The sequence below is a fragment of the Nerophis lumbriciformis genome, linkage group LG09, assembly GCF_033978685.3.
Source record: "Nerophis lumbriciformis linkage group LG09, RoL_Nlum_v2.1, whole genome shotgun sequence".
In the NCBI taxonomy this organism is placed as follows: Eukaryota; Metazoa; Chordata; class Actinopteri; order Syngnathiformes; family Syngnathidae; genus Nerophis; species Nerophis lumbriciformis.
Window position 1 is genome coordinate 48,867,501 of NC_084556.2, and position 16,741 is coordinate 48,884,241.

Consider the following 16,741-nt stretch of genomic DNA (forward strand, 5'->3'; position numbering starts at 1 on the left):
GGTGTGAGAAAACTCCAAAGTTGGTCTTCCAGAGCCTTAAGTTGACAGTAGTTTTGCTCCAGTCAAAAAAGACTCTCCAGAATGTCCAACAAAGAAAGAAGACACACTGAACCTGTGTTCTTTCTTGCAAAGGAAAGTGCAGTCATGGCGGAACTTTCGACCAGACCAGCGATATTGATCCCACCGGAGGGATCAACAAAGACGCGGCAGACTCTGAACACGGGAATCTCCACGAGGTGGCTGCAAATCTGGCAGCAATGGCGACCAGCGAGATCCTGGAAAACATTCGCCAGGAAGTGGAGGACGTTCCATTCCTCCTGTATGACTATCTTGACCCTCACACCCATCTTTCCTGCCGGCAAAGGCAGACATTTTCATCTTTAAATCGTTCTCATTCGCCAGAATGTTGGGAATCTCCCGAGGGTCTGGGAAAGCTCTGTGCTTCGTGATCGACACCACGGAGAGTATGAGCGACGACATCGCGGCAGTGCAGGTCGCCACTTCTTCTCTCATCAATAATGTGGCGGGAACAGACAATGAACCTCAGTCCTTCATTCTGGTTCCCTTCAATGATCCCGGTAGGAACTCATAGAAAGAAGATTATTTTTCCTTTTCTCTGACAGACTATGTTAATTTTGTGATTAGAAGTTGGGCCGCTGAGGAGGACGACTGACCCCCAAGTCTTCAACGACTTCGTTGACGATCTGTCAGCCAGCGGTGGAGGAGATGACGCAGAAAGGAGTCTCGCTGCCCTTAAGGTATTGAAAGGAAAACTAGACTTTTGGGGGGATTTTGCTCATCATCCACAATCCTTGTGTGAGACAAAAATATGTATTTTCCTTTTCTGATTTTTTTAGATCAGTGATTCTTGAACTGTGGTACCATTAGTGGTACGTGGGCTCCATCTAGTGGTACGCCCCAAAAAAATCACATCATTAAATATTGTAATGACGTGACTTGAGCCACTTTCAAAAGTTTATCAGCCTCCAATGTAAGTCGTTAGATTCCGACGATTGTAGTCGACGCCAAAATAAACAAGACACAAACAAGACCTTCTTATTTCTATGACACGACACGTGTGGGAACCGAATGTTCTCCACATTCTCCGCCCTTTCCCAGCCTCCCAGCCAATCAACACGCAGGACACATGTAAACAAAGACAGACATTGGCAGAGAAAGCTGCTTGTAACAATGATGTCTTCAAGGCTACGGGAAACCACATCTGTTAAACACTGAATAAACCACATCTGTTAAACACTGAATAAACCACATGTGGAGCATAACATAAAGGACTCAGTCTGCGACAGTATAACAGTGACGTGCGGTGAGGTTCATGACTGGTGAGGCACTGACTTCATCACAGTCAGATTTACAAACATATGAACCCTAAAGAGTATCTTATTCACCATTTGATTGGCAGCAGTTAACGGGTTATGTTTAAAAGGTCATACCAGCATTCTTCCCAGCTTGGCACTCAGCATCAAGGGTTGAAATTGGGGGTTAAATCACCAACAATTATTCCCGGGCGCGGCGCCGCTGCTGCCCACTGCTCCCCTCACCTCCCAGGGGGTGAGCAAGGGGATGGGTCAAATGCAGAGGACAAATTTCATTACACCTAGTGTGTGTGTGTGTGAAAATCATTGGTACTTTAACTTAACTTTAACTTTACACATACAAACTGTAGCACACAAAAAAGCACATTTAATAAAAAAAACGTTATTATGGTCTTACCTTTACTTATAAATTAAGTCCATTCGCCGCTGTTGTGCTGGATTAATGAACCCCCTGACGGGTGTGTTATATCAACTAAAGCCCTCACTTAAACTTTCCACGTGCAAGATTGAATCTATTTAAAAAAGTGTAACCGAGGGTTTATAAATGTCGCCTATACTGTAAGAAACTACAAAATAACAAACACGGAGGCTCCAGTTACACGAGGACCACTTTATTTACCTTCTTTCAAAAACCTCCGCTCCATTCCAACATGTCATCACTTCCACTCTTGGCGCCTTCAAAATAAGAGCTCAAGGACAATACTGTATAACAGCGCATAACAGGAACTTAACATCACAAAGAGGAAAGCCCATAAAAATAGGTTACAAAAGTTATTTAATAAGAAGCCAAAAAGTTCAAAAACAATAATGTTCGTGTTGGAGGAGTTGTGAATTAGATACACCTGCAGTCTGCAGGTGTACCTAATGTTGTGGCCCTGCAGTCATTCACAACTCCTCCAACACGAACATTATTGTTTTTGCACTTTTTGGCTTCTTATGAAATAACTTTTTTAAATAGATTCAATCTTGCACGTGGAAAGTTTAAGTGTGGGCTTTAGTTGATATAACAATTCTACGGCGGGGGTGCAGGAGGCGGGATTACTGGAGCCTCAGCCAGTGCGTCTTTTGCAGCCGTTTTATGATCGCTCAGCACAAGAAATACGTTACACACATACAGTTGTTGACAAAATACACTGTACATTAAATACCTCAGCTAACTAAACTATGGAAATGTATAATATAATTCATATAGCAATACGGTCTCACTGCACAGCAGGCCAGCAGTTAGCCGAGTCCGCAATCCATGTTGAGGCACAACTGAGTGACGTGCCTCAACTGGCTGCTGATCACCGCACCGTCTCTTCTCAGTATTTGAACGGCAAATGTGAAAATTCAGCGATTTTGAATAAAAATAATCTAAAACTGGCGAAGTTAAATGGAAAATAACTTTATAGTATAATCACTGGATACATATAACAATTTAATTTTTTTTTTTTTCTTTTTACATTTTTTTTCTTTCCATGATGGAAAGACCGCACGTCACTGCAGTATAAATACAATTAAAACATATTCAACATATGAAATACGATCCTAAATATCTAATCAACCAATGACAAGAAAATGAAAGGAGATACTAAATATTAAATATAAATATAAAACCTCTTCCTTGTTTTTAATAAATATTTAGGCCTACGAGGCTACTGTATTTTAATGTTGATCATTACATACCTGCCAACTTTTGAAATCAGAAAAACCTAGTAGCCAGGGTCCAGGGGCCGCAGGCCCCGGTAGGTCCAGGACAAAGTCCTGGTGGGGGGTTCAGGCTTCGCCCCCCGACGCAAAATGATTATTAGCATTCAGACAGTTTAAAATGTTGCTAAAACCATCACTTTTCTATCAGTCACAGTGACTTTTCAAAACAAAAATATTACAGCAAAAATCATATGGGTTGATTGACATGTTTATTCTGTAAGCTAACTTCAATAGTTTGAAATTATTTTGACAGTTAATGCCAGTTATCCTGCCAACCTTTCACAAGACTTCAATTTGTTAATTGAAAGTATAAACAGTATAAACACTTTTTACAGTAAACAAATGGTAAAACAGTACTAAACAATTCCATTAAAAAAAAAATTGGTGTCATTATTAACTTTCTGTCCAAGCTTGTATAATCTACTGCCTTGTTCAATTGTATAAAATATTCTGTGCCTAAAATTCACATTTCTATCACAATTGTCATACTGTAAACATGGTAAGCTAACTTCATTAAAATTAATAGTCCTGTCAATAGCATGGAATTACAATTCAAATGTAGTTTTTTTGTAAGCCTTTCAAAAGAATTCAAAATATGAAAAATTAATGAAAATTAATTTAAGCCATCAGACACTTGAAAAGTGGCACATCACATCTCTAATGTAATCATTTTAACTTTTCAACAGAAATAGCACTGCAAAAATATTAAGGACATACTTCTGTATTTTGGTAGTTATGCTGTCAACATTTAACAAGATTTCTTCAACTTGGACTTGAAAGCATAAATAGTATAAACACGTTTAACAGTATAACAGTACTAAACAATTCCAATAGATAACATTGGTGTCATTACCTTTTTGTGGCTAAAATCCGAAAAACGTTGAAAGTTTTCCACTTGTATCGCTAGCAACGGCATTAGACTTGTGTTTTTTTTGTCCCAACGTGGTCTTTTACATCGCTAATTCCTCCGTGTCCGATCGAAAAATGTTGTCTGCACAAGGTGCAATTCGCGTAGTTTTCACCCTTTTTGGAACGGATAATTATTCCCGGATAGGCTTTTGAATATTCTTTACGGAATGACTGCAGTTTTCTTTTCGGTTTAAGACTCGTTTGCGATTTTTCTCCAGCTGATTCCATGATCGTTCGCTCGTTTGGAAACAATGGCAACAGGTGCCTCGTGCTTGGCAGCGGTGCTATAAATAGCCTCGCGCATTTTTAAAAAATATTATTTTTTAATTAATGAAAAAACTTATTTTTTATCACTGCAACCGTAACCCGGAATAGGTTGATGAAAACCGTACTAATTACGGGAAAACCGGAGTAGTTGGCAGGTATGTCATTATGGTGGTACTTGGAAAGCCAAGTGTTTTCTGAGGTGGTGCTTGGTGAAAAAATTTGTTCTAGAAAGTAGAAACGGCAAACACAATGCAGACAATGGACACCCACCTTCTATTGCTTCTATTCCGTCACGTGACTTCTTCTCGGATTTGAAAAACAATGGTGGTCAGCCAAGCTAAAATGGCTGTTGTGCAGCGAGCAGCGCGCAAACTATCTCAGTACAAAAGAGGCTTAAATCTTCCTGCAAAAAGCAAATACGAGCAAAAAATCAAACTATGCAAAGGAATAGATCCCTATAATTCATAAAAGAAGGATTTGTCAAGTGATATCGAGGATTATACGTCGGTCGCATTCCCAGACATATCAAACTTTTTGCACTTCAGACGCCATTCTACACGACTAAACAGACGAAAACTTGGAAATACATTCAGGCTTGTAACGTCTTTGTGTGTGGTTGCATTTCATGGTTTGTTGTTGTTGTTGCACATGACGTTTTTCTCCGTCTTTACCAAAACATAACTATAGATGTCAACATTGTGCATGTGCTGAAAGATTAATTTATACTGTAATTGCTGCCTTTGGTAAAAGCTTAACTCTTTCAGGTTCTGCTCACATTTGCTTTCTTTTATTTAGACTTGCCGAGTTAGTGCTTTACGGAACACTCGGATTAAAAATGTGTCTCAAGAAATACAAATAATATCAAGATAATACTTTAATGGGAAATAATAAACGTTAAAAGTATATCAAACAAAACTTTAACAAAGCGATCACTGCAAACTCATGCATTCTTCGGGTCTGCTCCCTTGGACTAGAGTGCATGCTGCGTTTTTCGTTAAAGTTAAAGTACCACTGATTAGGTGTGGTGAAAATACCCTCTGATTTGACCCATCCCTTTGTTCCGCCCCCTGGGAGGTGAGGAGAGCAGTGGTGAATCATTTTGGTGATTTAACCCCTAATTCCAACCCTCGATGCGCAGTGCTAAGCAGGGAGATAATGGGTTCCATTTTTATAGTCTTTGGTATGACTCGGCTGGGGTTTGAACTCACGACCTACCGATTTCAGGGCGGACACTTTAACCACAAGGCCACTGAGCAGGTAAACTTCTTGCACTCTTCTGCCCTTTTTGTTTACCTCTCGAGGTACTCTGAAGAAAACATTTACCCTTCTCGCGATTTGGACGGTTCGTACAGCCGAAAACAACACAAGCATTGGGCATTTTTTTCTTCGAGAAAGGCTAAATGGCCCCTTGAGAACAGAGCGAGCTTGACCACCACGCATATTTACTGGGCGGGACGTGACATCAGTCAAATCCATGCAATTCCACCAATAAAGGGCTCAAAGAAACTTCCAAAAACCTCTAACAAGGTTTTATATTAGGGCTTTCAAAAATAATTATTTAACTCCTTTGATTACTCACAAAACATTCTTACTTTAATCATGTATACATTTGGAGCGCACATACCTTTTTACCTTAACCACTGCTGGTTACAGTTGTGCTCATAAGTTTACATACCCTGGGAGAATTTATGATTTCTTGGCCATTCTTCAGAGAATATGAATGATAGCACAAAAACCTTTTCTTCCACTCTCTGAAAAATTGTGGTGTGACTGTTTCAAGATGCACAATAAGGAGGCACTTGAAGAAAAATGGGCTGCATGGTCGAGTGGCCAAAAGGTTCAATTTTGGTCTCATCACTCCAAATTACTTTGTTCCAGAAGTTTTGAGGCTTGTCTCTGTGCTGTTTGGCGTAATGTAAGCGGGATACTTTGTGACATTTGCGCAAAAATGGCTTTCTTCTGGCGACTCAACCATGCAGCCCATTTTTCTTCAAGTGCCTCCTTATTGTGCATCTTGAAACAGCCACACCACAATTTTTCAGAGAGTCCTGTATTTCAGCTGAAGTTATTTGTGGATTTTTCTTTGCATCTCGAACAATTTTCCTGGCAGTTGTGGCTGAAATCTTTGCTGGTCTACCTGAATCCCTCATTTTCCACTTCTTAATCAGCGTTTGAACACTGCTGATTGGCATTCTCAATTCCTTGGATTTCTTTTTATACCCCTTTTCCTGTTTTATGCAGTTCAATTACCTTTTCTCGCAGATCCTTTGACAATTATTTTGACTCAGAATCCAGAAACATCTGTGCAGCACTGGATGAAAGATGCAATGGTCTGTCAGAAGCCCAGAAACTCATTGACCTTTTATACACACACATTATCTACAAACAAACAGGTCTCAGGTGAGGATTGGAACCTTGATTAGCCATTCAAACCTGTTTGTGTCAACTTTTGTGCATGTTATCAGATCAAAGTCACTGGGGTATGTGAACTTTTGATCAGGGTCATTTGGGTACTTTATTTTGTCTTTTTGATTTAAAAAGAGTAAACACAGTTGTTTGCCAAAAAATAGCTTCACACAACCATTAAGCATGAGTGGAAAAAAGGTTTTTGTGTTATCATTCATATTCTCTGAAGAATGGCCAAGAAATAATAAATTCTCCAAGGGTATGTAAACTTATGAGCACGACTGTACATTAACAAAACATTTAAAACCCTTCATTACGTACATTTTGCTCCACAGTCACTTCTTTAACACGTTTTTTGAGTCTGCCTGCAAGCGGGCTATCTGTGTAGGTGTTCCCGGATTGCGATTGGAAACCACGCGCCACACTCTTAAAAAGCATCTTTTAAAAATGCACACTTTTTAAATAAATATTCTTTAGTAGTCAGCGCTATTCGTTTCCAGACACAGTCAAAAATAAACTTCAAAAATGTTATATAGATAGGCCGGTCATATTATTAGGTACACCTGCACACTCACCGATCAATCACAATGGCTGCATTAAATAAAAGCTGCTTTTAGCAGATTTTAAGTATGCATATCAAAGTTATATGAAAATAATACTTTATCCTACCTTTTTTGTGTTTCCTCATTGCTTGAAGCAGAGGGGAGGAGCTACACTTAATGTTCAAATAAGGACATCCAGCTCGCGTAGTGTCATCTTGTAGCTATACTGTAAAACCCCGGGAAAAGAGGCATCCAAACTGCATGCAGGCTCACGCCTAAATGCATGAACTTTATGATTTGATACTTTGACATTGTTAAACAGGAGTATTGAACTTTGTAACTACATGCATAAGTCACAAAAAACATATTTCATCATAGGTCCCCTTTAATGCACGTGCTTACCTGGGCTGAAGACAAGGGGCCCCCACCCGTTTTGACGGCGGAATGCTTCGTGTAGGAATTGTGTACTCTCTCTCTCGGCTGCGTTGTTTTTTTTCCTACTGCTCCGAGCGGGGCGCGAACGTAGGTCGCCTGTGTGAGAGGCGAGCCTGCTGCCTACCGAGCTGAAAGCACAGGCAATTTTTCTTCTTCTTCCAAACTGTGTTTTTAGGTTTTGTGGTGGGGAGGGGTGTTGTTGTGGGACCCCCCACTTAGGTCAAGGCGACCCTGGCGGTGGGGGTTGTTGTATACGGTCGGTGATCAGGTTTACATGCATACGTTTTTAAAATCCTGAAATAAAAAGCCTTGAGTTCTTGTCCGTCATTATGATTGTGAACGAAATTTCCCCAAAATAGTGCAGTTGTTATGATCCGCTGCCCGGATCATATTTTCGTTTACGTTTTCAAGGTACTTGTGTTTTTTGTTAGTTTTGGACTCCTTGAGTGCCTGTTTTGTACACCTGAGTTTGTTGCCATGGCTGCTTATTGTTTTCACCTGCCGCGCACCTGTTGGTCATCACTGACATTATTATTTAAGCCTGCCTTCCCTGTCATTCTGTCTTGCTTCCTAGTTTGCTTTTTGCAACAGTAGACGACTTTTGTTCTTGCTCTGTACCTGCTAGCTTCCACGCTAGGCTCTGTTACTCGCTAGCTCCCACGCTAGCCATCCTTAGTTTTTACCTTAAGTGCTATGAGCACCCTTTTCTTTGTTTCTTCTGATTTATTCCGTAAATAAATAATTTCTTTTACCTTCACGCTGTGTCCGAAGTCCGTTGCATCCTGAGAGACAAAAACCCCGCATCACCATGCGCCCCGGTCGTCACAGCAGTTCCCCTTTAAAACCTCGTAAGAGCAGTCTGCAATGGCATGGGTCAGATGGTAGAGCGGCTTTGAGGGTGTCCTTGGGCAAGACACTTCACCTACCTTACACTGGTGTAAGAGTGTAAATGAATGTCTGGTGGTGGTCGGGGAGGGGGGGAGTAGGCGCAAATTGGCAGCCACGCTTCCGTCAATCTACCCCAGGGCTGCTGTGGCTACAAATGTAGCTTACAGAATCAGAATCAGAAATACCACCATGATTGTGTGGATGTAGAGTGAATGAACAACAAGTTCTTACTTCTCTATGAGGCGCTTTGAGTGTCTAGAAAAGCGCTATATAAATATAACCCATCCATTATAGTCCTTTCGAACTAAACCCCACGTTTGTTTCTCCGTTTGAAGCTGGGACTGATGGGTTCTCCGCGGAGCTCTGACATCTTCGTCTTCACGGACGCACCGGCCAGAGACGTGGAGCTGAAAACCACAGTAATCGCTCTCATCGAGCGCACTCAGAGTGTGGTAAGTGTTGGTGCTGCTTGGAGCATGTGACTGAAGACTACAGAAAGCATTTGTCCATTCCAGGTCAACTTCCTGATCACGGGGACAAGTAGCAACAGGATCGCGGAGGCGGATTCTCAGGTGTACCGAGACCTTGCCCAGGCCGCGGGGGGTCTGGCTGTGGAAGTGGAGACGGACGAGCTCTTAAACGCCACGATCATTATTCGTCAGATTTCCAACTCCTCTGTGGTAGAGCCAACTAGAACTCTGTAGACTCACAGTTTGTTTGCTTGGCTTCCAGTTATGCACGCGTGTGATTGGTTCTTTTAGGTGACGCTACTGCAGGCTTCCAGGGGTCCAGGACCATCGGAGAGCTTCACGTTTTTGGTTGACGAGACCACGATGAACACCAGAATTTACATCACAGGAAATCCTACTATGGTCACGATCACCAACCCTTCAGGTGAAAATACTATTCACACTATACTTTAAAATACTGGTTAGCACGAGTCCACTTACTTACTGAACTAGCCCAAATTCAGTTTCTTGGACTATTTCTAAGACTATCGTATTTTGGTAGTCAAAGGTCATGCATGATTAAGTTTAGGGATGGGAATTGATAGGATTTTTCAGGTTCCGATTCCACTTTTAATTCTGCTTTAAGATTCAAGTCCTTAACGGTTCTTTTATCGATTTGTATTTGCAAAAAAAGAGAAAAAAAAAGGTGGATTAGCAGTAATTGAGTTCAGTTTAGTTTAGAAGTAACATGACCTTACAAAGCCTACAGTTAGGTCTTTAGAGGCACATACATAGCATAGGAAAAAAAACTTTTTTGAAAATAAATGTATAATTCTTCTGTAGAATTTAACAAAATAAATAATGTGAAAATTACACAAGAATGTAACAGTTCGTAACTTGTGATATTAACTTATTATCTGCAAATGTGAGATATGTCAAGCATTTTATTTATTATAATTTTGATGATTATGGCTTACATGTCTATGGACGTTCGCATTCATCCAGGTCATTGTAATTTCAGGGCATTCAATCGATTACAACTGGACTGTTTGGTTTGTCTTAGAAGAGGTTTCGCCTCTCATCTAAGTAGGCTTCATCAGTTCATGCTCATAGACTTAAATTGGTTAGAGTCACCAGTCTAGCGGCTGGTGCCCAAACCCCAAATATTTATACTCTAATACCACAAGAGTGTGCCTATTGTAGTAAGAAAAACAACTGCAACACCATCTATCTCTAACATAACACAACACTGTCCTTTCAACCATTCCTAAAAGACTCTGCAATTTAGCCTCCAACAAATAACAGGAGTTAGAAACTTTCTGGTCACAGACGCTCCTTTGTGCCATCTGTTTACAACTGAATGGAACAGTAACGTAGATGATTCCGACTATTTTGGGCGGTTAGTGGTCGATCTACACTACAGCGATCGTTCTACCACATAATACCTCAATGCTAACGAGGAGAATTTACACTTCCACAACTGTCGTTGGCATTGACAGTAATATTGCTAGTTTGTCTAGGAATGTTCTCATTCATCCAGGTCATTGTCATCTCAGAGCATTGAATAAATCACAACAAAACTGTCTGGTTTGTCTTAGAAGACGTTTCGCTGCTCATCAGAGTAGGCTTCATCAGTTCGTGCTCTGGATCTGACCAATCTAAGTCTATGAGCACAAACTGATGAAGCCTTCTCAGATGAGCAGCGAAACGTCTTCGAAGACAAACCAAACAGTTTAGTTGCGATCCATTGAATGCCCTGAGATGATTGCTTGTTTGCATCTCAACAGTTGTTCTTCTCTCTACAATAGGGCGAACCCACCTTGGCCCAGGCACACCCTCCTCGTATTGAGTATAAATATTTTGGGTTTTGGCACCAGCCGCTAGACTAGATTTGACCAAAGTCTAAGACTCGATCTGACCAATCTAAGTCTATGAGCATGAAATGATGAAGCCTACTTGGATGACAGGCAAATTGTCTTCCAAGGCAAACCAAACAGTCCAATTTCGATCGATTGAATGCCCTGAGTCTTAAAGTTTATGAAAACCTTGAATTGAAAACCTCACAAAATGTAAGGATTCAAAAACTGTAAGCCATGATCATCAAAATGATAACAAATAAAGGTTTGTTATATCTCACTTGGCATGTAATGAGTTAATATCACATGTAAGTTTCATATTTGAAGTTAATCGCTGACATGAATGGACTTGCACACAACATTTCACCTGTATAATAGAAATGACTGAGTGAAAATGTTGTTATACTGCCCACCTCGGAGCCAGTCGGAATCCGTTTCTCATCATGCTCATCTAAATGAGAGGGCATTCATTTCAATTTTACATTTTTTGTATTATAAATGGTAAATGGGTTATATTTGTACAGCGCTTTTCTACCTTCAAGGTACTAAAAGCGCTTTGACACTATTTCCACATTCACCCATTCACACACTGATGGCGGGAGCTGCCATGCAAGGCGCTAACCACGACCCATCAGGACCAAGGGTGAAGTGTCTTGCTCAAGGACACAACAGACGTGACTAAGTTGGTAGAAGCTTGGGATCGAACCAGGAACCCTCAGGTTGCTGGAACGGCCACTTTCCCAACCGCGTCACGCCGTCCCCTAGCTATAGATAATAGATAACTATTACAAGTAGCGCTGTTGTAATATTTTCTTGTAAAATGGAGTCAACTTTAGAGCGTTTAGTGCGCCCGGGCACCGCCATTTTGCAATCTGACGTCTCTACGCACGTAGCGTAACGACGTCATCCCCATCCGGAAGAATTGATAAGTGAACCATTTAAAAAAAATGGCATTTATACACCGGAAACTTTCAGTTCCTTTCCCTAATAAAGTTTAATTTCTGCCTTCAAAGGCTCAACTCACGGCATCATGGGCACCATTCTGTTCACGTCCTCGTCTGTGGGAAACTTGGAGATTTTGGAGCTGAACCATGAAGAGGGAACATGGGAAATAGAAATAAGCTCAGAAAACCCATTCTCACTGAGGGTCACAGGTGGGAACTCATTGAACAGAAACAGAATATAAAAAGAGGAACTCTAACTTGATTGTTCTTTCAACTATTTTATTTCGAAGACCAGAGTCCCATTGATTTCCTGGTTGACTTTGTGGAGATTGTGCCCGGAGGGAATGCGTTCGATGTCCTCGACACGCGTCCCACAGCCTGTGAGCAAAATTGATTTTCCTTGCTGATGTCCTTAAGTCTGACTCCGCCAATTAAAAGGTTGCTTTGTTCAAAAGGCAACAACGGCAGCCTGCTGGTGACACTAACGGGCAGCGACACCGCCAACGTCACCGGCGTCACGCTAGTGGAGGCGGCGGGTACGGGAGCGATTGCAGGCACCGTGGAGCCGCAGGGGAGCGGTCAGTTCCTCGTCGGTGTCGACAAGATTCCATCGGTGCCGTTTGTGGTGCGAGTGAATGGAACGGCCAACAATCCATCGTTTGAATTCCAAAGGCAATCGCCGACCAACTTCCAGGCATCCAATTTAACCATCAGGGTGAGAGTCCAACGCCGCCATCTTACATGACATGACATGCAGATTGCTGGGCGCCGTGGCTGACGTGGTCCATGTTTAGGGGGAGGTAGACAACAACCTCGTGCCGGGGACACCATTCTCTGTACCTTTTTCTATCACCGAAGATATGGGAGGTAATTTCTCCATCACAGTCACCACCAACGACCAGCGCTTCACCACCAGTGCTCCCAGTAGTCTCCTGGTGCAACCAGGAGTCTCAACCAACAGCACCATCATGGTGTTTGCGCCGCTTAACACACCATCGGGGACCACCATCACCCTCACCATCGACGTCAAAAATACAGACAGTGAGGACACCAACTACTTAATCCTGAGGATCGTCGTCTTTAACACGGTAGGCGCCGCTGTCTGTCTCGCATCGCAAATGTCCTCTAATCACTTCCTGTCCCCTGGCAGGTGACGGACCTAACCGCTCCCATGTGTGAAGTCCTATCGTTCGTCAACTGCGTACAGATAAGCAGTACCAAAACATGGGAGGTGTCGGTGCGTGTGAGCGACGGTGCAGACGGCACAGGCGTAGAGCGGGTCACCCGCACGCAAGGCAACGGAACGCTGAACATCGGACCGTCCCCCAGCAATGGGAATGTGACGCTGGTGACCTACAATGCGTCCTGCGTGGACCCGGACATGGCGCTGGTGGCGGTGGACCGGGTGGGCAACACTGTTGCGTGCGCCTTCAACGGCTTCCAGCTTTCAGGGGACGTGGCACCTTTGGTCAGCCAGGTGCACCTCATATGTGCGCTTAACCTGGCGGTCGGCCTCCTGCTCAGCCTGTGGTGAGCTTTTAGAAGCATCGCTATGACTGGTCTTCCTCTATGTGATCTTGGGCAATCGTCTGCCCACCAAAAACTGTCCTGTTTTTAAACTGTTGCTTTTGATTTGTTTATTATATTGCAACGTGATGATTTTTTTTGGAAAAAAACACTGTGATAAAAATGTTGAAAGAAGGCTAATATTTAATTAAAAAAATGTTTTGCTACAAGTTGAACACGCTTGTCTATTTACACCTTGTTGTCATTTTGCTGACGCAGCAAAAACCAAAGGCTCCTTACCTTCTTACCTACTTCCACAATACGTTTTTTTTGACAATCCGAGCCCGACATTCTTTTTGTCCTTTCAGCGCGTCCCTTCAGTCTTTGTCACTCCTTCAAATAAAAACACTAAAAAGAGTTTCAGGTCCGTTATGTTCACACTGCAATGTCCATTAGGTTCCAGCGCAGTGCTACTCGGAGCGCTGGACTGCGATGCCGCTGCAGCTTTGCTAAGCGCTTCAGAACAGTCCACGAGGAGCGGATTTGGAGGAGGTTTCGGCGCTCAGGCAGTCCCGTTAGTATACTGTGAGAGTTTGTTCTCCAAGTCACAGATTCTCTTCTCCTGAGACAAAACTGTGGCCTTCAGGTTCTGGATCTCCTCCACCAGCCTCTCAAGGAGCTGAGGCTGCACAGCGAAGAGGACACAAAGGAGACAAAAGAGACAGGACAGAGACAGAGGGAAAGTAAGAGGAGAAGTCAAAGTCAAGGTGCTGACGGAGAAGGAAGAGAAACTGAATGTGAAATGCAGAAGCAAGGCGACATTGTGCAGCCGGACAATCTCTAGTCTACTGTGACATCTGTCGCTAAGGCAACTGTGAGGCGCCATCACCATGTGCACATTGCCATTAGTGTGAGACACAGGACTGACCGGCAGGCTGGCGGTGTCACACGTGGACATGCTGCGTCGGGGGCCGGGCCTGGAGTCCAGCACGTTCTTCCGGGCCGCTTTGAGCTCTCGGCTCTTTGGCGGCACGTAGCCCTCCTTCATGGACATCAGGATGGGGTCTTCATCCCGGCCCTCCAGCCACTCCTCGGGCTCCATGGCGGGCTCGGGCCCGGCCGTGTCCGGGTACAGGTCGTCCTGGAAGAGGTCTGACTGCGAGAGCGAGGACCGAGCAGCGGGTTTTAAGGGGTGTTTTTGAAAGTGGGAAAATGTAATGGAGGAACTTACTTTTCTGGGCACCGTCATGGTGATGGGCTCACACTTCTTGTCGTGCAGCTTGAACAACCTTCAGCAGACACACCAGTCATCATGTAATAATAATAATATCAACAGATTTTATTTGTATTGCACTTTCCATTCGAACAACAATCTCACAGATGTCAACAGCCAATGAAAAGGTCTCGCTTGTACAAACCCCGATTCCATATGAGTTGGGAAATTGTGTTAGATGTAAATATAAACGGAATACAATGATTTGCAAATCCTTTTCAACTCATATTCAATTGAATGCACGACAAAGACAAGATATTTGATGTTCAAACTCATCCTTTTTTTTTTGTTGCAAATAATAATTAACTTAGAATTTCATGGCTGCAACATGTGCCAAAGTAGTTGGGAAAGGGCATGTTCACCACTGTGATACATGGCCTTTCCTTTTAACAACACTCAGTAAACATTTGGGAACTGAGGAGACACATTTTTTAAGCTTCTCAGGTGGAATTCTTTCCCATTCTTGCTTGATGTACAGCTTAAGGTGTTCAACAGTCCGAGGGTCTCCCTTGTGGTATTTTAGGCTTCATAATGCGCCACACATTTTCAATGGGTGACAGGTCTGGACTACAGGCAGGCCAGTCTAGTACCCGCACTCTTTTACGATGAAGCCACGTTGATGTAACACGTGGCTTGGCATTGTCTTACTGAAATAAGCAGGGGCGTCCATGGTAATGTTGCTTGGATGGCAACATATGTTGCTCCAAAACCTGTATGTATCTTTCAGCATTAATGGCGCCTTCACAGATGTGTAAGATACCCATGTCTTGGGCACTAATACACCCCCATACCATCACAGATGCTGGCTTTTCAACTTTGCGCCTATAACAATCCGGATGGTTCTTTTCCTCTTTGGTCCGGAGGACACGACGTCCACAGTTTCCAAAAACAATTTTAAATGTGGACTCGTCAGACCACATAACACTTTTCCACTTTGTATCAGTCCGTCTTAGATGAGCTCAGGCCCAGCGAAGCCGACGGCGTTTCTGGGTGTTGTTGATAAACGGTTTTCGCCTTGCATAGGAGAGTTTTAACTTGCACTTACAGATGTAGCGACCAACTGTAGTTACTGACAGTGGGTTTCTGAAGTGTTCCTGAGCCCATGTGGTGATATCCTTTACACACTGATGTCGGTTGTTGATGCAGTACAGCCTGAGGGATCGAAGGTCACGGGCTTAGCTGCTTACGTGCAGTGATTTCACCAGATTCTCTGAACCCTTTGATGATATTACGGACCGTAGATGGTGAAATCTCTAAATCCTTGCAATAGCTGGTTGAGAAAGGTTTTTCTTAAACTGTTCAACAATTTACTCACGCATTTGTTGACAAAGTGGTGACCCTCGCCCCATCCTTGTTTCTGAATGACTGAGCATTTCATGGAATCTACTTTTATACCCAATCATGGCATCCACCTGTTCCCAATTTGCCTGTTCACCTGTGGGATGTTCCAAATAAGTGTTTGATGAGCATTCCTCAACTTTATCAGTATTTATTGCCACCTTTCCCAACTTCTTTGTCACGTGTTGCTGGCATCAAATTCTAAAGTTAATGATTATTTGCAAAAAACAAAATGTTTATCAGTTTGAACATCAAATATATTGTATTTGTAGCATATTCAACTGAATATGGGTTGAAAATGATTTCATTGTATTCCGTTTATATTTACATCTAACACAATTTCCCAACTCATATGGAAACGGGGTTTGTAATTTGTCGCCACAAAAGTCCTAACGATTGACATTGAATGCAGTGTTCAGATTTGTTACAGCTTCAGGGAGGCGAGGAGCACAAACACACGTATGCGTGCACTTGAGTAATGTGATTTCAGCTGTTCACCTCGGACAAAGGCTGACGTGTCAAACCCAAATTGTCAGCACGTAAGACAGTCTTTAAAAAAAAAAAAAACGTAAAACTTTGTCTGCACAAAATTACCTATATTTGCCTATTATTTAAAGGGGCCCTATTATGCAAAACCAACTTTTCTTAATTGTTGCTTCTTGTGTAATTGATAGAGGTGTAACGGTACGTGTATTTATATTGAACCGTTTCGGTACGGGGGTTTCGGTTCGGTTTGGAGGTGTACCGAACGAGTTTCTAAGCTAAAGTCTTAACAAGCTGCTTTGCTTCTTCTGCCTCTGTCTCAGCACCCAGCATTATCCCACCCACACAACCATCTGATTGGTTACATACAAAGCGGTAACAGCCAATCAGCAGTGCGTATTAGGAGCGGTAACAGCCAA

At 42.7% G+C, this 16,741-nt stretch overlaps 2 protein-coding genes across 4 annotated transcripts in view; one reads left to right on the plus strand and one right to left on the minus strand.

Annotated features, from left to right (window-relative positions):
• Nucleotides 1–13,464, plus strand: part of LOC133607932 (von Willebrand factor A domain-containing protein 7-like) — a 14,452-nt gene extending 988 nt beyond the window's left edge. The window contains exons 5-15 of the mRNA XM_061962990.1: nucleotides 133–319; nucleotides 403–578; nucleotides 646–758; nucleotides 8,809–8,925; nucleotides 8,989–9,153; nucleotides 9,235–9,367; nucleotides 11,792–11,932; nucleotides 12,013–12,102; nucleotides 12,178–12,437; nucleotides 12,517–12,810; nucleotides 12,873–13,464. Coding sequence (XP_061818974.1) covers nucleotides 133–319; nucleotides 403–578; nucleotides 646–758; nucleotides 8,809–8,925; nucleotides 8,989–9,153; nucleotides 9,235–9,367; nucleotides 11,792–11,932; nucleotides 12,013–12,102; nucleotides 12,178–12,437; nucleotides 12,517–12,810; nucleotides 12,873–13,256 — 2,060 coding nt within the window. The 3' untranslated portion in view covers nucleotides 13,257–13,464. The remainder of the gene's footprint in view (nucleotides 1–132; nucleotides 320–402; nucleotides 579–645; nucleotides 759–8,808; nucleotides 8,926–8,988; nucleotides 9,154–9,234; nucleotides 9,368–11,791; nucleotides 11,933–12,012; nucleotides 12,103–12,177; nucleotides 12,438–12,516; nucleotides 12,811–12,872) is intronic.
• The window catches only part of coro6 (coronin 6), a 28,063-nt gene continuing 24,675 nt past the window's right edge, over nucleotides 13,354–16,741 (minus strand). For 2 of the 3 annotated variants that reach the window (XM_061962991.1, XM_061962992.2), the window contains exons 10-11: nucleotides 14,460–14,517; nucleotides 13,354–14,384 (exon numbers count right to left, since the gene is read on the minus strand). In XM_061962991.1, coding sequence (XP_061818975.1) covers nucleotides 13,791–14,384; nucleotides 14,460–14,517 — 652 coding nt within the window. In that variant the 3' untranslated portion in view covers nucleotides 13,354–13,790. The remainder of the gene's footprint in view (nucleotides 14,385–14,459; nucleotides 14,518–16,741) is intronic. The other variant, XM_061962993.1, reaches the window with a different exon arrangement.